General features: G+C 36.7%; 1 protein-coding gene across 1 annotated transcript in view; it reads left to right on the top strand.

Moving 5' to 3' along the window:
• LOC105555412 (5'-nucleotidase domain-containing protein 1) overlaps window positions 1-24,023 on the top strand; it is a 48,157-nt gene that overhangs the window by 18,683 nt on the left and 5,451 nt on the right. The window contains exons 3-6 of the mRNA XM_012002355.1: window positions 6,680-6,854; window positions 8,676-8,773; window positions 22,517-22,635; window positions 23,727-23,888. Of these exons, the coding sequence (XP_011857745.1) occupies window positions 6,680-6,854; window positions 8,676-8,773; window positions 22,517-22,635; window positions 23,727-23,888 (554 nt within the window). The remainder of the gene's footprint in view (window positions 1-6,679; window positions 6,855-8,675; window positions 8,774-22,516; window positions 22,636-23,726; window positions 23,889-24,023) is intronic.

A 24,023-nucleotide genomic window follows, 5' to 3' on the forward strand; every position in this document is an offset into this window, starting at 1 on the left:
GAATTCCTGTTGGGGATTTTGTGCCAAGCACTATGAGATGGATACTTTAGCCACACTACTTTTTTTGTTTTTTAAGAGATGGGATATCTCTGTGTTGCCTAGGCTAGGCTCAAGTGATCCTCCACCTCAGCTTCCCAAGTAGCTGGGACTATAGGCGCACATCACTGTGCCTGGCTTTCTTCTCCGTCATTTAATGAGATTTTATAGGTGAAGAAATTAAGAATTAAAATTAAAATTTTTAAGTAAATTTCTCAAAAATCCTGATATTGTAAGTGGCAAACCTGGGATTCAAACTTAGGCCATTTGACTCCAAAGTGTGTGTTTTTTCTACTTTACATACAAAAGTATTGCTCTCAAGGCTGAGAAATGAAAGTGAATGTGAAATAGTACAGTGAAAAACATAAAACAGTTCATCATTAAGTCTTTACCCTCACATATATCCTTCTTATAAAGGAAATAATAAATTTTATTTTACTTAAAAGATTTTTACTTAAAATGTTTTTAAACGTAGACACAGACTTGAGCATTTTTATCAGATAACGTTAAATATGCGTAATCTGGTTTTGTACTTCTAGTCAAAATAGCGAGGACCATGTTCTGCTAGTAGAAAAAGACTTTCAAAAAGCTGTCTGGTTTTGTAGGGGTATTCTACTAAAGTAATTCTCAAAGTATGATCCTTGGACTGTCAATTGACCTGAGAAATTGTTAGAAATGCACAATTTCAGGCCCCACCCCAGACCTACTGAATCAGAAACTCTAGGAGTATTTTTGAAAGCATTCTGGATAATTCTAATTTACCTTCATATTGAGACCCACTACTCTGCCGAAAGTCTGTTTTTGAAAGATCATATTCAAAATGCAAAGACATTTTAGAGGAGGAGAAACACTGTGGAAATGGGTGTTCATTGTGGCTAAAGAGTTATCTGGCTGGACATCACCATGCAGGCATAGACTCAAGCAACCCTAAGATTAAAATGGTGCTTCATAGCTGCCTATTTCACAGGTTTGCAAATGTCTGATTGGCCAGGTGTAACTTTCTGGGGCTCCACCAGAGATCTCTAGGGTGGGGCATAGGAATTGTTAACATCATCATTCTCCTCTGGACACACTTTCTTGTGAAAAGTGTCATGCAGAATAGAATCCAGTTATCAAAGTATAGTCTGAGAATGATTAAAAGAGTGGAAATTATTGCTTTCCTGGTTCTGAACATTGTACTGATATTAATGTAGCTCTATAATCTAATCACCTAATTGGATAACACACAGCACAAGAAGATAAGATGCCTAGGGCTATAAAGGAGGACACATGCTTCTTACCCAGCTTTCTGAAGCACAGATATTTTTCCAGAAACATTATATCAAAAGTACATAGTAGTAACTAAATAAATTGCAAAACATGGTCTCTAAACTTGTTATTATACTTTGTCTATACTGTGGAGCCTAAGCTAACTGTAAGCTCTGTATTTTGAAGTTGCTGACAAACAACACCTCCTCCATTGTTATGCCTGTATGGCTGAGCTTTCAACCTGGTAAGATTACATCTCTCCCTATGAAATTTTACCTCACTGAGTCACCTTGTTGACCTTACAGCCTGTCCAGTTGTTATTGTATGTAATTCTGTCATCAGATCCATCTGCTGACCCTCCCAGCTGTCAGCATCCTCATTAAAGGATTTGTTATATTTTGAATAAAACCAGGCAGACCTTCAAAAACCTCTCTCCGCATTTACATTGTCTGTCCAGTAACCGTGTCAGAAAGAGGAAACTAGGTTCTTTTAGAATGATTCATTCCGATATCATAGGAGAAAAAATAAGTTGTGAACTCTGATGCCAACAGGGGAGTTGACTAAGCCAAGTGTAGACAATATGGTATGGTGGGATTGTGGGTAAACTATTAGAATACATATATAATACTGTCCAAGGACATTAACATCCAAAAATTTTAAAATACCGCTGACCCAAAATCATATTTATAGGCTGTATTCAGCCCAGAGTCAGGCAGTTTGATGGCTTTGGAGAGATAAAGGAGTCTGTTTGGCTTGTCTATACTCATTTAAACTGTTCGAATAATTTTTCTTTCAAAGAATTTCATAATATACCCTTTTTCCAGGAATCCTCCTTTCATAGGAGGAATGAAATCCATTATTCTGTATTCACAATACTTAATTAAATCTAGAATACCATGCTTAATTGGTATAGGATAAGAGTAAACATTTTAAAGATCATCAACCACAATAACATTTAAGATAATTGGCAACAGTTATGATTTGTTGATTACCTAATATGTACAAGGCTATGTGTTAGGTAATAAAGACACTACAAAACTCAGAAGTCCCTGCCCTCTGAGAGCCTGTGATTTCCAGCGAAGCAGGCAAAATACACAGAAAATAATAGTAAGAATTCTAGTTTTTATATTTTAGGGCAACAATTCTTAATCCTGGTAACACATTAGGACTACCTGGGAAGCTTTAAAAAAAAAAAAAAACCAATGTTGTGGCCCTACCCCAAACCAATTAAATCAGAATTTTTGGAGTAGGACCAGGATATGCAAATTAAATTACAGAGCTGGAAATCAGATGCTATTAAAATGTAAATTTTATATATTATGTTTTTTTCATATATTCTGTACTTCATTTCCCAGTTTTTATTTGAGAGACTTTCCAAGCATTATATTTAGCATATAGATTTTCAATTTAAACAATCTATTCTAGATTTCTTTAGTTAGTTATAAAATTAGATATAAACCATATATTTTGTTATATAAACAGCAAATGTTTTAATAAATTTTCATTTTATTTTTTGCCACCTATAAATAAACAAAATAAATTTGTCTCTTTTATCCTCCAACAAATATTTCAGTGTCTTTTAGCAAAGAAAAAAGTTTCTTTTTTACAGAAAATTAATTATATCATCTCTACAGCAAGTACATTTAAACAGTTCATCGCTAAACATTTTAGCTGTTCACTAGCATGCGCTTATATAACTTGTAAAGATTATAAATATTTAAATCTCTTCTAAATTATACTATGCAATGGAAACAACAACAGACCTTATCTGGAGGCTGACCATGGAAGTGTTAGCATCCTGGCATCTCTAGTCCCCTCGGACAGCAGCTTGGAAAATTCTGGCCAAAAATCATGCAAACAGTAGTGATACAGTTAGCAAGAAAAAGCTTATTCAGTGATGATAGAAACAGTGATGTGGCACAATTGTCTGTTAAACTGAAAAAAAGGATTTTTAATATTCAGGTTGTACTATATTTTTTTACCACGAGAGGTCCCTAAATCCTCTTTAGTGTATCAGGCCATTTGATGTGCATATCAGACTGTTGCAACACTTTGGTATTATTTCTGTCACTCTACATTAACCAATTTTCTAACATAGGAGGCTGAACTTTTATTCTTTAGAATCAGCTTTTTAAAAGAATTTCCTTTAAATCTCCTCTGGACCTAGAAAATACCAGCATCGAAGGATCTAAGAGTGGTGGAAAAAACAGGAAAATAGGTTACATAAAGTGGCAGTGAAATAGAATTCCTTTAGAGGTTAAGTGAAAACACAGGCTTCTTTGTGAGTTAAGAACAAACAATACCACTCCTTTCCATCTTAGGTCTAAATTCCATTTTGTTCAATCAGTGTTAATTAGTATCATAATTAAACGTGACTTTTCATAGGCTGCCTTAATTGTACATGAATGATATTATTTTTGTCAGTTCAGTTTGGCTCTCTGGTACTAATCAAACTCTTGCCTTGAATGTAGGGAAATATAAATGTTCCTGTGTCTGCTCCTGTACTAATTCAGGTATTCATATGTTGAATACTTGCTCCATGCCAAGCAGAAAGATATATTTCTTGCCTTTAGAAGTTTATAGTTTCTTTGGAGATATAATTTAATAGACAGTTATAATCCATTGTTGTATGTTTAACATAACTCTTATTTGATTTAATACCTTGACTTATTTCAATAAAAAGATGTTTCTATTTGTATAATTATGTCTCCTATTCCTTAAATAATTGGAGGTTACAAGGGGGCAAAAATATTTTCTCCATGGCAGCCAGTGATCTTTTGTAGTAAGAGCAACTCATTATCTACCACTGGGTATGTGTTTGTACAGGGCTTGTCTTTTTTAGTTTGTCCATTTCAGTCTGGCTTATGAACAAACCAAGGACATCTCCATTATGACTTCAGAGAATAATTTTATCTGATTAAATTATTATATTTGTACTCTTTTCAATCAGACATTACTAATTAAAAGATACTAATGAAATTAACCTAGGTAAGAAATTTAAAATATTGTATTTAAATGCATACGTCTTATATTTTTATTCCTTTGGAAATGTTAACAGCAGCTTTTTAATAGTAATTTATATTTTGATCACTAGATGGCACTAAGCATATATAGCTAAGAAAAAATAACTTTCTCTCAAGTTTTCTGAAAACAAGCCTGTTTTCAGCATTACACACGATAAATTTTTTTGTTATGTAACCCATAAAATTCTTCTTGCTACAAAAGCTTTGTTTTACTAAGTGAGATAATCTCACCTCTGACCCCCTTAGGTATAGTAAGTTCCAAGAGAGACACAGCCTCTGAAATTAGCAGTCATCCACTCATCAAACTTTTCTGTTCTTGGCCATTTGCATTCATTATTATCATCTGTTTCTTAAACTGGCCTTTTCTTACTAGTACTTCCTCTTCCCTGGAAAACAGAGAATATATTTTAATTTTTTAAAGGAGTATTATATAGCCTCTGGTATGTTAAAAAGAGATCCTAGAGATTCACACACAAAAGTTCCTGTAGGGCAAAATATAAAAAGAGCAAAAACTTTGTTTTTGTTTTTGGTCTTCTAAATATTCTCATATTGCAACATATTCTTTCTTTTGTTATTTTTGGTCTGGTTATGATATTCATGAAATACATTTTCTGAATCACGATGCTTTAGGTTGCAAATAATAAATATCCTTAATGTTTAAGCTGTTATTAAAATGAGTTATTTTGTACAGCTAGAAGTTGTCCAGAAGTTGAACAGTACTTCCAGTGGTGGTTAGAGTTCGTCAGTGACTTAATCAGAAATCCAATGATGGCCAGGCACAGTGGCTCACGCCTGTGATCACAGCACTTTTAGAGGCCTGAGGTGGGAGGATCACTTGAGCCTAGGAGTTCAAGGCTGCAGTAAGTCATGATTGTGTGTGGGCAACAGAGCGAGACCCTGTCACTCCCCAGCAAAGAGGGAGATGGATGTGGGGAGGCAGACCACAACATTTGCTACCATTTTTGTTTTTATTTGTTCGTTTTGTTGCACTAAAGACTCTTCTTCCTGGCCGGGCACTGGCTCACGCCTGTAATTCCCGCACTTTGGGAGCGCAAGGCAGGCAGATTGTGAGGTCAAGAGATCAAGACCATCCTGGTAAACATGGTGAAACCCCGTCTCTACTAAAAATACAGAAGTTAGCTGGACATGGTGGCGCCTGTAGTCCTAACTACTCAGGAGGCTGAGGCAGGAGAATCGCTTGAACCCGGGAGGCGGAGGTTGCAGTTAGCCAGAGATCACACCACTGCACTACAGCTTGGTGACAGAGTGAGGCTCCGTCTCAAAAAAAAAAAAAAAAAAAAAGACTCTTCTTCCTGATGTGCTGATGTTCTTGAAATATAACTTTCAAGTATTTTAAGTGTATCACACTGGACAGAGTCATAGATGTATCCCATATCTAGCTACTGCAGACTCTATCATTCAGTATAAGCTAATGTTTAAGCTATCTTTTTTATTGTCTATGCATGTGTCCTTTTCGTAACAATTAGAGAAAGTAAAATCTTGGATTATTTTTATCTGCTTATTAGTTCTATCATGCTCTGAGAGCAATATTTCTAAAAGGTGTTATGAATCTAGTAGCATTTCAGCGAAATCTGCAATTGCCTGCTGAGTACCCACAACTTTAAAAGCACTGGGTCAAGCACTATGGGTAAGTCTGGCCAAGACATCTGGAAACACTGCCACCATCTGCCCTGGAGCTCAGCCAGACCCCATGGACACTCTAAAGGGGCAGAGTAAGCAGTCCCACTTCAGTGATGCGAGTCATTCAATGTTCCCTGTCAACTACAGTGCCTTTTGGCCTGTTCTGGCCTATTTTACACCAATTTTTCCATTTGATATCTCAGCACTTCTCACAGGCTATAGAATGGCTCCCCTAGTATAGGTTCCATCTGAAATAGCAAACTGTGACTCTGAGGAACTCATCGCCCTTCTTGGCTATTTATGCCAAAGACATGATCCTGGTGCAATATCTGAATGTTGATTTGTTTCTTATCTGTATTCAGCAAATATTCATTGAATAATTAAAAGAATATTTGTAACCAATTGATATTTCACATGTAAGGTTTTCTCTTACAGCATTTGAAAATGTTGATCATATTGTGTTTCTTTTGTTACCTGTTTTAACAGTTTATCAGTTCTTGTCAAATAGCCAGCGAATATTATCAACTAACATTTTCAAACAATAATATGTTTTCAAGTAAAGAACTATTCTTAAAAAGCAAGTAGTATTGGCATAATTGCTAGGTTGGTCAAACTTTGTTCTTATCCTTTTAGTTTTATCTATAGATTTGAAAGAGATTAACTTGTTAGAGAATACATTTAGTTAAAAAACGTTTAAAAAGAGAAACCTCAATGATATTTTTATTTTTCAGAAAACTGTGGAATATATTTTCCAGAAATAAAAAGAGATCCAGGCAGATATTTACACAGTTGCCCTGAATCTGTGAAAAAGTGGCTTCGACAGCTAAAGAATGCTGGGAAAATTCTTCTATTAATTACCAGTTCTCACAGTGATTACTGTAGACTTCTCTGTGAATATATCCTTGGGTGAGTGATGAGTCATTCGGTTTTCATTGTCTTATGAAATACAGATAGCAAATTAGACCAGGGCTTTTTTAAAAGTGTCAGCCATGACCATATCATTATTTTAAGCAATGCTGAGTGACAAGTTGATTTTTTTTTTCTGATGACATACCTCAATATCTGCTGACAGCAGCCCAACCAAGTACATTTTAGCAAAGCAATGTTACTGGGGACCAGTATGCTCATAGCTCACCGAATGTCCGGGTTTTAGGTTTTCTAGAAGGTGGTAAACAGTATATCCTTCAGTTTTCCATGAATTTGGTTTCTCATCTTTGGATGATGACTGGGGGACACTGAGTTGTAGGTTATACTCCTCCACAGATACCTGGAGTACAGCCACTTTTTAGTCATGTCAGTGTGGAGCCATGTACTTTACTGTTTAACACAGCCAGGATGGGATTGAATTCGTGAAAATGAAGGCAGTATAACTGCATAGACTTTAAAGTAAGACAGACTTGACTTCAAGCCCCACTCTGCAGTTTACTGTAGTAGGTTTTGTAACCTCTTTAAGCTTCAATTTTGTCATCATAAAAATGGTACAGTAATGCCTTGTGGGTATGAGGGGATATTCAAATAGCATAATACAGGTAGAGAATTAGACAGGAATAGTTGATAGACTTCAGTGTGTAAATACTTATTCTTGTGGGCAATACCAGGAAATATCTATGGTCAAAGCAAGATTCCACAGTGAGCTATTAGGTCTCCCCTAATGTTTCCTCAAATTCCATCAAATACCGAATTGCCGTGAGTATGGAGCAAGTTTGAGCCTTAAAACCTACCTTCACTAACTTTTTTAGCATCATGATTTCCATGTTCTTAGCATGTGTGACTTTAGTTTGTTCTATGATATGCTTACAATCTGTGAGTAGAATTTCTGCTTTTTGAATAATATATAGGCTGATATATAATAATGCATTCTTTGGGTGAATTAAGGCCAAAGTCCTGGATGTCTTGGAAGGTGCCGCTCATAGAGATATTTGCTATCCTAGTAGTGGGCCAACTAACTAAATTTAGATGAACAAAAATGAACTTTGAAATGAACAATTGAGATTTTAATTCCTTTTTTATTAGCATAGATAGCTATAGTCTTTCTTCATCTCAATTTCTATTTATTGCTGTTTGATTCATAAAAGTGTTCTGGAGTGTTGCATAAATATTGTTTCCCCCATTGTAATAGTGAGTCCTTCAGGAGAAGGGCTACCTTTCCTTTGCCATCAGAAATAATCCTTAATATAATGATAAGTACAGATTTAAAATCATTAATTATTATCATATAAAAGTTACCACATTATAAGACTACACTGATTGTCAGATAAAGTATCTTCTTCATATTTGAAGCACTCTCTGAAAGATGACCATGACTTGCTATAATGCTGTTTTCTGTGGGACCCATGTAACACACAAAATTGTTAACTCTTCAAGCTAACAAAGCCAGCCAATTGCAGGCCCCCAAATTTGAAGATAGATTTTCCAAATGTTTCCAACCGTTAGAAACTATTGACTTCACTGCCAAAGCCAGCTTGGTACCTAGAGTCTATGTGCTGCTTTCTTTTTTTCCTGATTATGTTTATACTTCAAAGAGTTGTCAGGAAGACTAGTACTCAACCACCTTCTATTTCCAATGGAATGTTCACCTTAAAGTGTGAGAAAAATATAAAGCATATAAAAGTTAATCAAAAGATAAATGATGCTGTTGTAAAATAGATAAGCAAAGATCAAGTTCTGTTTTATATGGACCTATTCTAATTCTTAAAATAAATTTATGAAAAATTGTGTTGCTTTTAGGAATGATTTTACAGACCTTTTTGACGTTGTGATTACAAATGCACTGAAGCCTGGTTTCTTCTCCCACTTACCAAGTCAGAGACCTTTCCGGATGCTCGGTAAGTTACATTTGGTTTCTTTCTTCTGTATACAGTTGACTAACAACCTTGTGCAGAGCACTGTTGTTACATGCAATGCCATGTCTTCTTTCCTCTCATGGGGAAGAAAAAAGATAATAAACCTATGTTTGTATTAAATTTTATGCTCCCACTTTATATCACAATTATTTCTTTGCATGTCAGCCTTTCCCTGACTTTAAAAATGAAGGGCATGAACTTCACCTTAGTTTTTAGGACCTAAATAAATGCCTCGATAAATGTTTGAAAGATGGATTACTTGTGATAAATCAGTTGAGTTATTTTCTAGAACAAAAGCACCTGCGGAACACATGAGGATCATAACAAATGAAACATTCCTGTCTCTGGGGAAAGGGAAGGCCTTCCTGAAAGGGTATTTAGAATTGTCATTCATGTAGAAGAGACTGATAGGGAGAGAGGTGGAATGAAAGGGATTTACAGGTGAAAAAGAATGATAATAGAGTGAGGTACTCATAGTAGGTGCTCTTGAAAGCTTCTTAAATAAATACATAAATGAATAAAAAGCAGAACCTGATCAGTAGTAGAGAAGTTATAGTTTTTGGGGAGTGAAAGACAGTGAGTTTAGTTTTGATATCTGTTGTATCTTTTATTTCTATTTAAGTAGTTTCAAGTAAGCTCAATGATGTATTAACATTTGAGGACCATTCAGAAGTTCTCTTAGGAGAGGACCATCTAAAATAAATCCAGGATGGTTAGAAATTGAAACACAGTTAATGGTTGTAAATGCACATAAATGTATAAAAGATTATTAAGAAATAAAATTTATAGATCTACCTAGAAATCTAGCTGTCTTTTAAAGAGAATGATAAAATTAACATACATACATATTGTATGCATAATATATATAAGCATCTACCATAATATATGATTTATAATTTTACTTTTGATTAATATGCTTGGCATTATATAACAACCTGGGCCAGGTTGTACTGATATTTAATATACATTTCTCTTTACTTTCCCATGGCCACACATTACCCTGTTCTGAAATAAAATTTAAAATTTTTCAGAAAAGTGTTCAGGTGAATTCAGACACATTTAATACATTTATTTAATATGGTAATACAGTATTATTTACTTTGAACTTATTTTTACTATTCAAAAGCCTGATTCAATTCTAGGCATTTGATAGTAGCTCAGTACTCAGTGTTGGGCTTATGAACAGTGAAATCTAAGTGAGGCTCATTGTAGCACATGTCAAGCACCAAGCCTTTTTCTGTGCACCAGACAGATATGTGAACATGTGAGCACATCAGCAAGTGCAAGGGATGCTTATGGATTTTAGTACGTGTCATGAAGGTAATAACCACCTTATGAGGTACAGTATATGGGGCAGGCTTCCTTAGAGTGGCTGGCCAGGGGCGCTCTGTCCAAAAAGGTTAGGTAAGGTGACTTGCAAGGTGAGCCCTGCGGGACAAGTGATGAGAAGAGCAGAGGAAGAGTGTTCCTGGCACTCTTCATTCATTGGATCAAATGAATGCCAGGGCCCAGTAGAAGATTAGTTTTGTCACATTCTAGTAACAAAGAAGAGACCTGCCATTCTGGCACATGGTCATAAGGTGGGAGGGGGGTGAAGTTAGGGAGGCAGGCACCCTCATAAGCAGCGGAAAGGGGTTTGAATTTTATTCCACAAGTAACCTGAAGCTGTTCCGTTGTTTGAGGCAGAAGAATGATATAAGAGACTGCTTTGGCTGCTGGGTGGGGAATGGTTTGGGTGTGGGGAAGGATGGAAAGAGGAAGACCTGGCAACTGCAGTGTCCCTAGTAAGATACTGTGGTGGTTTGGTCCAGAGCGACAGTACTGGAGATGGAGAGAGGTAGATACATTTAAGATACATTATGGAGTTGGAAAACACAGGGCTCCATGATACTTAAAGAAACAGCAGATGAAAAGAAAGGAGTAATAAAAGAATAACTTCCAGGTGGTTGATTTTTCTGTTTCCTGAAATGAGCAAGTGAGTAGATGGTGGTACCATTTACAGACTTGGGGAAAATTACAGAGGATAAAGTTATATGGAGCAGGGGTTACATCTATTAAGAACTCGTTTTTCAACATGTTAATTTTGAGATGCTTATGAGTTATGTAACTGTCATTATCAATTAGGAAATTGTATAAATATGCCTGGAGTCCAAGGGAACAAGTCTAGGCTGAAGATATATATTGGGAGTAATCAGCTCATAGATAGGTATTTGAAGCCAGGGGCTTATGTGAAACCAAATATAGAGAGAATGTAGATAGGCAAAAGGCCTAGACCAAGCCCTGACATTCTCTAATATTAAGGATAGAGAAGAAAGAGTGCAGTGTGGCAGCACATAGATTATAGTATGGAAAATAGTAGAATACGTATGCAGAAGCCAGAGGAAAGAGGAAAGGGTAGCCAGCTAGTCCAAATGCTACAGAAAAAAAACACTGAAATGAGGAAAGAGACATCTTCACTGGGGTGGGCAAGATGGAGATCACTAGTGCCTCAGTGAACAGTTGCCATAGAGTGGTGGGATAGAAACTAAATTGCAGTATCTTGAGTAGTTCATTGGAGGTATGGAACCAGGGCATATGTACAGCTCTTTCTAGAATTTTAGCTCTGAATGCAGTCAAAGAATTGAGGTTTTAGCTGGAAGACAATGTAGCATTAAGGGCATATTTTATTTTTTTAAGATAGAAGATACTGGACTATGCATATGTGGTGATGAGAATGATCTAGTACAGTGGTTTTCAAAGGTGGCAGTTTTGCCCTTCATTGCAAATTTGGCAATGTCTGGAGACATTTTTGGTTGTCACAACTTGGCAGGGGGGTAGAGGCTAGGTGTGCTGCTAAGCAGCCTACAACACACAGGACAGCACCCCCCAACGACAAAGAATTATCTAGCCCCAAATCTCAGTAGTGCCAAGGCTAAGAAACCCTAGTCTAGTAGAAAGAAATAGGTCGGTGTTGTTTTTATATATTGGCTTAAAGTCTTATATAATAAAATCCTTGATATTAAGGAATAATCTGTTATCAAGGATTCTGATAGTATTCTTATAATTAAACCAGAAAAAAAATTAAATGTTTTTCCCCACTTTACAAACTTACATTTAAATATGTAAGTAAGTACCCAATAAAATTTGCTTTTATTTTTATTTTTGTGGGGTTTGCATATTTTGTTCTAAGAAAATCTATACCCCTTGTATACCTATAGTAGTATTTATGCCATTCCGTAAGATTTTTATTAAAATTTCACACAAAGATACAAATAATGTGAAACTGCACATTAAAAATATACCAAGTTTTTTTTAACATATTGGAAATTATAAATGCATTAACTATGTTGATAATTTACAGCATTTTATGTAGTTTTTCTCTATGTAATTGAGAGTATCCTGAGATAAAAGGGTGGAGTGTTTAAAAAATGATTACTTTCGAAGTAACTATCTTAAGACTTCTGTGCAGTATTTTCTGTTAGTTGTACAGTACAACTGGATTTGAGGGCTGACATAATGATGTTGATTCAAACTACATCTTTAAATATTATACTCATCAAAAGACTCGAAAGTCTTTTTGACTGAATTTATGGTATGGAAATATTAGGAATCTAAACTTTAAAAATAAGCACATCCTGATAATAAATATACCATTTTAAAAAATTGTTTTACATTCTGGGTTGTATAAAAACTTAGTTTTTTAATTTCTACTTTCTCTAATTTGTATTTCATTTATTTTTTAATTGACAAGTAAAAATTATATATTTATGTTGTACAACATGGTATTTTGATATATATACACATTGTAGAATGGCTAAATGATACTATTTAAATAAGTATTACCTCACATTATCATTTTTTTGTGTATGGTAAGAACACTTAAAATCTATTCTCTTAGTAAATTTTAAATATACAATGTATTATTTTTAACTCTACGTTATATACAATATATTTCTTGGATTTATAGATTTATTCCTCCTAACTGAAATTTTGTGTCCTTTGACCAACATCTCCCAAAACCCCTACCCCTAGCCTCAGGTAACCACCATTTTACTTTCTGATTCCGTGAGTTTGACTTTCTTACATTCCAAATGTAAGTGAGATCATATGGTATTTGTCTTTCTGTATGTGGCTTATTTTGCTTAACATTGTGTCCTCCAGGTTCATCCATGTTGTCACAATTGACAGGATTTCTTTCTTTTCAAGGTCAAATAGTATTCCATTATGTATATATACGATATTTTCTTTGTCCTTTAATCTACTAATGGACATTTAGGTTGATTTCATATCTTGACTATTGTGAATAATGCTGTAATGAACATGGGAGTGCAGATAGCTCAGCATACCAATTTCATATATTTTGGATATATACTCAGTACTGGGGTTGCTGGATCATATGGTAGTTCTATTTTTAATTATTTTGAGGAACTGCCACACTTTTTTCCATAATGGCTAAACTAATTGACAGTCCCACCAAGAATGTACAAGGATTCCCTTTTCTCCACATGCTCTTTAAAACTTATCTTTTGTCTTTTTGATAATAGCCATTCTAATAAGTATGAGGTGATAGCTCATTGTGGTTTTAATTTGTATTTCCCTGATGATTAGTGACATTGAGCACTTTTTTATATTGCTGCTAGATATTTGTATATCTTTTTGAGAAATGTCTATTCAGGTCCTTTGCTCATTTTTTAAATTGGATTATTTGTTTCCTTACTGTTGAGTTGAGTTCTTTTTATGTTTTGGATATTAACCCCTTATCAGAAGTATGCTTTGCAAATATTTTCTACCATTCTACAGATTGTTTTCACTTTGTTGACTGTTTTCTTTGCGGTTGCATAGCTTTTTAGTATTATGTAATCTCATTTGTCTATTTTTGCTTTTGTTGTCTGTGCATTTGGGGATATAGCCAGAAAGTCTTATAAAAATTTCATTTTAACTAGCAGTCTACTGTGTTTCATTCTCCTCTGTGGTTTTAGAGATGAAAAATCTGGATTGATGAAGCAGGACCCAAAGTCCTACCAGTCTCTTTAATGAAGACTGTGAAGTGCCTAGCAATCTCAGCATATATAGGATTTCATGCTTTTTGTGCAGATATTTAGAAAAGTTTACCTCATTTTGTCCGGGTACGGTGGCTCACGCCTGTAATCTCAGCACTTTGGAAGGCCGAGGCGGATGGATCACCTGAGGTCGGGAGTTTGAGACCAGCCTGAGCAACATGGGGAAACCCCATCTCTACTAAAAGTACAAAATTAGCCAGGCATGGTGGCACATGCCTGTAATCCCAGCTACTAGGGAGGCTGAGGCAGGAGAATCGCTTGAACCTGGGAGGCGGAGATTGCAGTGAGCCAAGATCACGCCATTGCACTCCAGCCTGGGCAACAAGAGTGAAACTCTGACTCAAAAAAAAAAAGAAAAGTTTACCTCATTTTTATCACATCCAGGAGGGCTAGATGTCTACGGTTCTTTCCAGCCTTTGTTTTCTGGGCCTCTGATTTAAAATATTTCAGTGGAAGAATATTTTTTAGAATTAAACCAAAATACTTTATTCTATTTAGAATGCAAAAAAGATTGCCAGAACTATTACTAATTACAGGATTGTACTGCACATATTTTAAAATCCCTACTTCATTACATTCTATGTGTTTATTCTGCTGCTGATTCTGATTCTTCAGCTACCTCTAACTGCTTTACCTCCATTTCTACTAACTTTCCCTTTTAATGTTGATATTCCCTAGCGTTCTATATTTGGCTCTCCTTTCTTCTGTTGTCCTTCAGCTCTCTACCACTGGGAAGGTTTTAACTATCATCTGTATACTGATAGTTGACATTTCCTTATCTCTGGGCTTCACATTTCTCTGACCTTCAGAAGCCTATTTCTATCTGTCTTCTAAAATCTTCACATCCCACAGCCCCAGAGTCGCAGGAAACTTGATATGCTTGCAACAGCTCATTAAATCCCCATCCCATTTTAGCATGCCGCTCTTCCCATATTCCGTAATTACATTTTAGCTACTTTTCCAAGCACAGACCTTAACCAAGCTAGTAAGCAAAAACCACAATTACTTTTGCACTAACGTAAAAAAATCAGTCATCCTCATTCCTTCCCTCCCTTTTAAGTTGTACTTCCGTTTGCTCAGGTTTGTCCTTACTACATTCCCACTACTGCCCGTATCATCCCTTGTGTGAAATGGCACAATATTTAAGTCATTGCTCCAAATGGTTAAAGTAGAGTTAATACAATTGAGCTTGCTGGGATGGAAGGCACAGCGAGCCAATCACGAAACACAGCATGGCCTTAGCGAGTTGCACAGGTTTGACGTCAGCGGTTGTCATGGTAACAGGGGCGAAGCTGCTGATACCAGGGTCAGTCAGGACTGAGCTCCTCCCGCCAGTCTGATTCCTGCCAGTGCTTAAGATGTATGGAGGGGAGAAGCGGCTTCCAAGCAAAATCTTCTTCCTCTCTTTTCTCTATCACTGCGTCACCAGATCCTCGCCAGTGCTGAGGGCGGGGATACGGGGAATCTCTGTCTTGCAAGATTAAATTATTATTGGAGAGGGAACGTGTCTGCCTTGTTCACTGCAGTGTCGCCAATGCTGCTTAGCTCAGTTCCTGCCCCTGCCCGCCATTGGGAGAATCATGATCCAACTCTCTCTCTTCTCTCTCTTTCCTCTTCTCTCTCTCTCGGCCTTAGCTGTCACCAGTACACTGACTCTGACTCCCAATTCTTTCCCTGAGACCTGTTTTCCTGAGTCTCATACGTAGTTCCTCGTCCACACTAGGCAACTCCACTCAGTGTTCTGAAATCAAGCTTGAGATTCTCCTTCCGCCTATAAACCACAAACAACCAAACATGCTGGTCACCTTGTGTGTCTTCCTTACCTAACCATCTATTAGAATTCTCCAGCTGATAACCTCCGTTGTCTTCACCCTTTTACCTCCAGTATGCTATGCATTAAATCCTGCTTAATATACCTGGAAAATCTCTCATCTCTGTCCTCCTTTCCCTTTCCACTAGGCTATCTAACCCCTCCCTAACCTCTTTTCAGACACTTTTCATTAGCACAGACTTCTGTTTTTGAGTTCTTTAAAATTTCCCACATCTTTTTTATTAATTACTTATGCACAAATATATTTAATCACATGCACACAGTATCTCATTGGCTTCCATTCCTTGTAGCATCCTAAGGCTAATTGTACAATCTGGTTCCTAAATTACCTTTCCATCCTCCTTAACTTACTCTATAAAAGTATTCTTCTTTACTCCTACTGAAATGATTGCCTTTTATTCTTATATCAAGTTTTTGTTCTCACTATTCTGTCAACATCAGTGTTTCTCAGACTTTAATGTACACATGAATCACCTAGAGATCTTGTTAAAATGGAGATTCTGATTCAGAGGCCCTGGTGAAACCTTACATTCTGCATTTCTGAATAACTTGTCTGGTGAAGCAGACACTACTGGTTGGAAGACCACACTTTGAGTGGCATAGATATGTGTAGAATGCCTTCTCCCTTTCCTCTCTGGTGACTTCCTACCTCTTATTTAAGGTCAGACATACAAATCACATTTTCTTTGCAATACCTTCCTTCTGCAGGTCCAGTCAGAGCTGTTTCTTTCTCTGTATTGTTTAGTGTTTTCACTTGGCTACAGTTGGGAAATTGTCTGATGAACTTTGTCACTGGATATTAGTGCTGAGGGGTGCAGCTGTGTGCAGGAATCTTTCTGTCTTTAGCACAATTCCAGCAACATTAAAAGCTCCCAAAATGAAAGAGGCCGAATCCATCAGCGAACTAGTCAGCTCCATCTCTACTAAACATACAAAAAATTAGCCGGGCGTGGTGGTGGGCACCTGTAGTCCCAGCTACTGGGAGGCTGAGGCAGGAAAATCGCTCAAACCCAGGAGGCAGAGGTTGCAGTGAGCTGAGATGGCGCCATTGCACTCCAGCCTGGGCAATAAGAGCGAAACTCCATCTCAAAGGAAAAAAACAAGAACTATGAATGAATGGTAAACACCGCCCCCCCCAAACCAAAGTAGATAAGGGTAAGAATCACACTTTTTCTTTAATAGTATAATTTTCCTGTTATAGCCCCCAACATAGGCATTTTACTAGACCTTTTACTTGAAAAATGTCTTACCTGTCCATGCTAAGAAACAGAGAATGTATGTATGAAAATGTACAACTGGAGAAAAAAAAGTCTAGCCCAGACTTGAGGAAGGTATTTATAAAAGTAAGAATAAACTGTTCAGTCAAATGTACATAAAGGAATCCTAGAAATAAAAATTGTAAATATATTTTAATCATAATTCATTATTTAGTAACCTCTAACAAGTCAGAGGTTGCCACCAGAATATAAGCATCCTTAGAGAAGAGACCCTAAGTATGCTTAGGGCAGAGACTTGGGCCATCTCATTCACTGCTATACCCCGACTGACTAAAACAGTCTGTGAAATATAGTAAAAATGAAGAATGAGACGAGAAAGAAAATGAATTATATTTCTAGCTCAGATTCTGTTTGACTCCACCAGGCTGTGCAGATCCACTCATGTTTGTAACTTTTTACTTGTAACAGAAAAACGGTGGCAACAACCCACATGTCTATCTATAGAGGACTATTATTAATAAATAATAGAACATGTATAAAATAGAATGAAATGCACATATTTTAAAAAGAGGTAGATTACACTGTGCTAGCTATAAAATAGTTTAAAAATAGCAAGTTGCAGAGCCTCATGCAGATTATTCTAATATTAGCATTTAAAATTATTAGTATTATATTAGTTTGCTAGAGCTACCATAACAAAATACCACAAACTAGATAGCTTGAACAATGTATTTTATTTCTTTGCAGTTCTGCAGGCTGTGAAGTCTGAAGCCAGGTTGTAGCAGGATTGGTTTCTTCTAAGGCCCCTCTCTTCTTGGTTTGTAGATGGTTGTTTTCTGCCTGTGTCTTCACATAGTCTTTCTTCTGTGTCTACCTGTGTCCTAATCTCATCTTCTTATAAGGAGACCGTATTGGATTAGGTCCACCCTGAGAGTCTCATTTTAATTTAATCCAGCCTTTAAAGGCTCCATCTCTAAATAGTCACATTCTGATATACTAGGGGTTATTATTTTAACTTATGATTCGGGGAGGAACATAATTCAGGCCATAGCAGGTATATATATATACTGAAACTCATCAAATTGTATGCTTTAAATACATTCAATTTATTGTATGTTGGTTATGTCTCAACAAATGTGTAAAAACATGGAGGAAAGGAATGTGCTCATATTTGTATTTGCTTTTATGTGCATAAAAGAGTGATTGCCTTTTGCAGAAAAGGTGAGTGCATACCAGATAGCGTTCAAAAATAAGACTTTAAAAATATGTAAATATATTACTGATTCAGAAAAAATCGCATAAATACATATTTTTAAACATTATGACACCAAGCGCTTTGGGAGTTTAGGAGAGGCAGCAGTCACTGTGAATTGAGGTTAGAGATTCTGGCCTATAAAACTTATCACAGGTTCTGCTCTCTGTGGTAAGTTTCGCTTAGCTTTATTCAAGATTGTCAGTCTAGCCTTGACTGTATCATTGTCCCATATCTACTTTGTAACTGTTGTACTGTCAAAAACTTTACTGTTTTTTAAACTCATCTTGTCCGTATGTTCTTACAATAAGAAAATAAAAAGATTTACTTCATTGTAGTAAAACATAGCTATATTTAGGAATAAATTACAGTTTCTAAGACAGCTTTAGTTTTATTTATTTGCCTAAATTGATTGCTCCTCCATGTCTTTATCCAACTTCATTTGTTTCTTAACTTCATTAGGTCAGTTTTTTGGTAGTTTGTAGGCTGAAAGAAAGGGTTTGAGCTTTGTTCTCCTATGAGTTTTCTCCTTTATAGTTATTTTATAACCCAAACATCTATTAGCGATTAAGTTAAAGGATTTGAGGAATAATTTGTATATCTTGTAGAACTTTGGTATAGAAAATTGTCCTAATAATATATTTTTATAGGAAAATGTTTTCAATTAATACATTTTACCTAACTGTTAAGACTGCTTTAAATTAAAGCTGGGACAGTGGAATTTTAGGAAAATAATACAGGTTTGCTTTTTCATGAGATATTTGAATTCAGTTCAAAGGGCATTCTAAAGCCCTCCTTCTTTTCTTCATTCATTGCTGACCTATTTTCAATATAAATGGAAGATTGTAACAGCACTAAATTTGGGCCTTATATAAAGATGTCATAGGGAGTTGGCTGAGGCTCCATCCTAAATGAGAATTGTTAGTTTGCGGGTGTTCTCAGGAATAACAGATAAAGGTTTATTCTGTGCTATAGTTGTTTCCTGTTTGTGGCAATACCATGGGACACATTCAGGTCCAGGAATCCAAATTCGGAAATGCTCTCTGGGAGTATCATCTTACTTTGTCTTCTAGCCCTAATTTGAAATTCTTTGGAATAAGGAGGCAAAGTGCATTCTTGTCCTGGCTCTTATTATAACATTTCAGTGACTTTGGGCAGATTTCTTAACTTTTTCAGATATCAATTTATTCACCTGTAAATTGAAGGGATTATAGCTAAGACTTCTTAAACACTTACTTCGTGGCAGACACTTTTCCATGTGCTCTATTTTTATCTGCATTAATTTATTTATACAACCACTCTGTGAGGTAAGCATTGTTTTTAGCTCCATTTTAAAACTGTGGAAGCAAATTATCATCACCATCTATCCCCTTTGTCTTCATTTTTTTCTACATCTTCTAACATTATCTTTCTATATCTTGTAACTTTTTTTGGTTTTGTTTTTGTTTGAGACAGAATCTCGTTTATCACCCAGGCTGAAGTCCAGTGGCACTATCTCGGCTCACTGCAATCTCCGCCTTCCGGGTTCAAGCAGTTCTCCTGCTTCAGCCTCCCGAGTAGCTGGGACTACAGGCACACGCCACCATGCCCGGCTAATTTTTTGTATTTTTAGTAGGGACAGGGTTTCACCATTCTGGCCAGGCTGGTCTTGAACTCCTGACCTCATGATCCACCTACCTCAGCCTCCCAAAGTGCTGGGATTACAGGCGTGAGCCACCGTGCCTGGCCCTTCTAACATATTTTTAATTAAACTTTTTAAAATCAATATCCTCATTGTACTCTTTGCAGGACACTGTTTTTTGGGTTGGGGTGGGGGTTGTTTTTAGACAGGGTCTACTTCTGTCATCAAGCGGGGAGTGTGGTGACGTGATCTCGGCTCACTGAAACCTCTTTCTCTGGGCTCAAGCTATCCTCCCACCTCAACCTCCCAAGTAGCTGGGACTACAGGTGTGCAACCCTATACCCAGTGAATTTGTGTATTTTTTGAAGAGACTGTGGTTTCACCATGCTGACCAGGTTGGTCTTGAACTCATGGACTCAAGCAGTCTGCCTGCCTCAGACTCCCAGAGTATTGCGATTACAGGTGTGAGCCACCATGCCCAGTGTACATTTTAAAATATTATGTAAAAATAGAGATTTATGTAACTATTTTCAATTGACTTTATAAAGAAGTACAGTGCCCTATCTAAATAATGTAAAACATGTTTATTTGGGTTTATAAACACTGTGCTTGAAACTTCCCTAAGTTTGTTCATCTGCACTGTACAGCTTTCACCTCAGTTCTGTGGCTTTCACAGTCCGAACAGGCTCTCTACTGCAGGAATTAATACTTCTCTGAGTCTTGCAGCTTGTGAAGGCTCTGCCAAAACCCTCAGCTTCAGCTGCCCTTGTAGATTAATTATTCGTTAAGGCAGCCTCCAGTATAGGGGCTGGAAACAGAGAGGGGAGGTAATGTTTGTATAAAGTGAATTTTTTGTTTTGACTTGATTTGGGGTTTTTTGCTTCCTATTAGATTACTGAGTCTCAACAGTTAAGAAATTATGATACTATGGATTTTTTAAAATTTTTTCAGTAGTAGTAGAAAGATTATCTTCCCATTATCCTTGCAAAGTAGGCATCTACATATCAACTGAGTCTTTTCAGAAATATTGCTGTAAATTATTCATTTTCCAATTGCCATCAAATCCACATTACTTGCATAGTAAGACATTTCAGTAAATAAATAGACATCAGAAGTGATCACTTTTTACTGTGTTTCTCCAGGAATATGCTGAATCTTCTTAGACCCTTTTATTGTTAGGCTAGTACCTGATTTTGGCTTCCTATCTATTCTTTCTTTAAAGAATAGTGGGATTTTCATTTAATTTTGCAGAAGAATTTTAAAATGGCTGCTGAAATGGCAGCAAGATAGGCATAAATATTTATTGAACATAAGCTGCTAGTTGCTATGATTTGGCTTTAATTATCTATAAATGTAGTTTTAGAATTGTGTTTAAAATATCTGAGGTTATGCAGAAATGCACCTTAATATTGTGATATATTTGACTCATTTTGTAGTAGAATTAATAAATTATATTTCATTTCAGTTATAATGACCAATCTTTAATTTGTAAATCTTAAATTCTCTAGTACCAGATTCAAGATGTTTTATGTTACAAATTAAGCAGAGATTTAATGTTGTTGTCTGTGACTTTTACATATAGTTTCTTTAGGGAAAATTCGATTTTAGTTAAAGGTACTAATATTGCCAGAGATGTATTTTTAATGACTGACTTACCCATCTTTGCCTCCTTTCTAAACCCTTTGTTTTCTCCCTGTCCTACTCCAGGGCTGATGTACAACAAAGCCAGTGCAGCTTAAGCTTTAAGACCCCCTCATTTATCTCTTCCAAATCCTATCAGGGACCATGGTCATTTTGTATTAATACTGTATTTGTTCTCTTAAAGAGGACCCTTCTAATTACATAAGCTTCTGTATACACACAACCTCTGTATCCAACATAGGATTGTATCTTATAAGATTCTTAGTGGCACAGCAGAGAGGACCAAAAAAGTGGGGGGAATAAACCTGTTTAAAATCAGAAATCATATAATTGATGGGAGAAAAAGGAGGTTATTTTTTTCCATACAGTTTGCAAAGCTGTATCAACAGCTACCAGAGTCTCTGCTGATATATCATGTATTTCATAAAACCTTACTCAGTCTTCCTTTATCATCGTGCTGGTAGGCGGATTCTCTTCAGCTTTTCAGCTCGTGTACAAGTAATAGAATAGTGGGCAAAATTCAGAGAGGCAGACTCTTTCACCAGCCCTGCTTTAACAGGAGTGGGAAGGTAATGTGCTGGGAGAGGACAACTTGGAATGGTCCACAAACTTGTGCTTTGGCATCAGATAGTCCTTTCATTCCCCACCCACCCCAAGCTGGTACTAGGCATCAAGGGTGCAAAATTTGAGGCATCAAGGGTGCAAAATTTACATCTGAATATGATAGACTACTAATTAAAAACTTATCTCCCTCACCCTCAATTCTAAAAAATTAACACCTAATGACTTTCATTGTGTTGTTTATTTGGTAAACCATTTTGTAGTAGTAGGGGCCTGATGTCAAGCAGATGTCTATCTAATCACCGAATAAATCACTTACCAGCATTGAGATCCTGGGCAAAATAACTTCCCGGAACTTTATTTTCCCCAATTAAGAAGGCCATAGGATTAAAACGTATATACCTTTAAGGGCCTTATAATATGTAGGTACCACTGAATGTCAGCTCCTTTCCCCACAAGGTTCTTGTTTGTACATGTCCTGCAGCCATGCCCTAAGTGTGGTCTGCCCAACTGGCTACTCTCACTTGATTAAAAAGTATATGATTGTCAAACTGTATTTTCAGAGAATGATGAGGAGCAGGAGGCGCTGCCATCTCTGGATAAACCTGGCTGGTACTCCCAAGGGAACGCTGTCCACCTCTATGAACTTCTGAAGAAAATGACTGGCAAACCTGAACCCAAGGTATTTTCCAGTTGAGGAGAAGCCCTCAGCGCCCACTTGCAGACATAAGCAGTTGTGAACTGCCAAACCTCTCCTAATTCTTCTGCTTAAATAAGCCTTTCCTTTGTCAGTGTAGACAGGCTGTCTATCTGTGATAGAGAAGAGCAAGGATTCCAGGCAGGGCACCACAGATTTAGGGGGTGTGTGAGTGTGTAGGATGCCTGTGGAATGTTAATCCTGATAACAATCCATCCAAAAAGTTTTCATATATAAAACAAACAACTGAAATTATGCTACAGACTAGCTTAAAGATACACTTGTTTTTGACAGCATGATCACGTTGTTGATGTTGGACACTGGTACATTTCTAACAGCAGAACCCTTTCTTCTAAGAAAATATTTACCAGAATTTCTGTGAGCTGAGAGATCATGGGGTAACAGAGCCCTGCTCCATTGGCTGTCACCATGCCACAGTCCCGTGGGGACTCCTGAGGGTTAATGGATGGAGCAGTCTGACTTGCACATGCTGATTCTCATATCCCTTAACTCTGTTTTCACATCTGAAAATTGAGAGGTATGGACTCAGTCAATGGAGTTTTGCCTCAGACTACCTAGGGAACTTTCCAGCTTCAACATGCCTAGCCCCACTCTCACAGATTCTGTTTCAACCAATCTGAAGTTGGGCCCAGAAACTCTCTTGAAAAGTGGTTGTGATTTGCACTTTTAATAATCTCTAATCCACAAGTTGTCTCTAATACCTCATCAGCTCTTCAACTGCAGGGGCCATTTTATTAGTAATTGTAAACATCTATGTAAACATATAGGTTCACTTCTTTAGGAAAATTGAATAAAATCACTTATTTCACCTTATGCACTCTTCCACCTGTGAATGTGTTGTATAACTTCTTAAGACAAATCTGGCACCCTGTGAATCAAATGAGACAAGTTGATGGTCACCTGTGAGGTTATTAAAGACGTTTAAGCTGTTTATGCAGTTTTTGATTGTCATACTCTGATGCCTGTTGAGAAATTTTCTTCTTCTTTATATGAAATAAATGCCACTCTCTTTCACAATTCTGTGCCTCAAACAGCATCTGCTATCTGTCTTACAGGTTGTTTATTTTGGTGACAGCATGCATTCAGACATTTTCCCAGCTCGTCACTATAGTAATTGGGAGACAGTCCTCATCCTGGAAGAACTCAGAGGGGATGAAGGCGCCAGGAGTCAGAGGCCTGAGGAGTCAGAGCCTCTAGAGAAGAAAGGAAAATATGAGGTTAGGGTTCCCTGCATCTCTTTCCTTGAAAGAAAAATATTTATGTTTGAAAGCTAAAGTATCTTTATACTACTTGAGTCCAAAATTGTCCTGGTCAGGCTGAACGCCATCATGTTAAAAAAAAAAAAAAAAAAA

The sequence above is a fragment of the Mandrillus leucophaeus genome, unplaced genomic scaffold (assembly GCF_000951045.1).
Source record: "Mandrillus leucophaeus isolate KB7577 unplaced genomic scaffold, Mleu.le_1.0 Scaffold683, whole genome shotgun sequence".
NCBI classification, from domain to species: Eukaryota; Metazoa; Chordata; class Mammalia; order Primates; family Cercopithecidae; genus Mandrillus; species Mandrillus leucophaeus.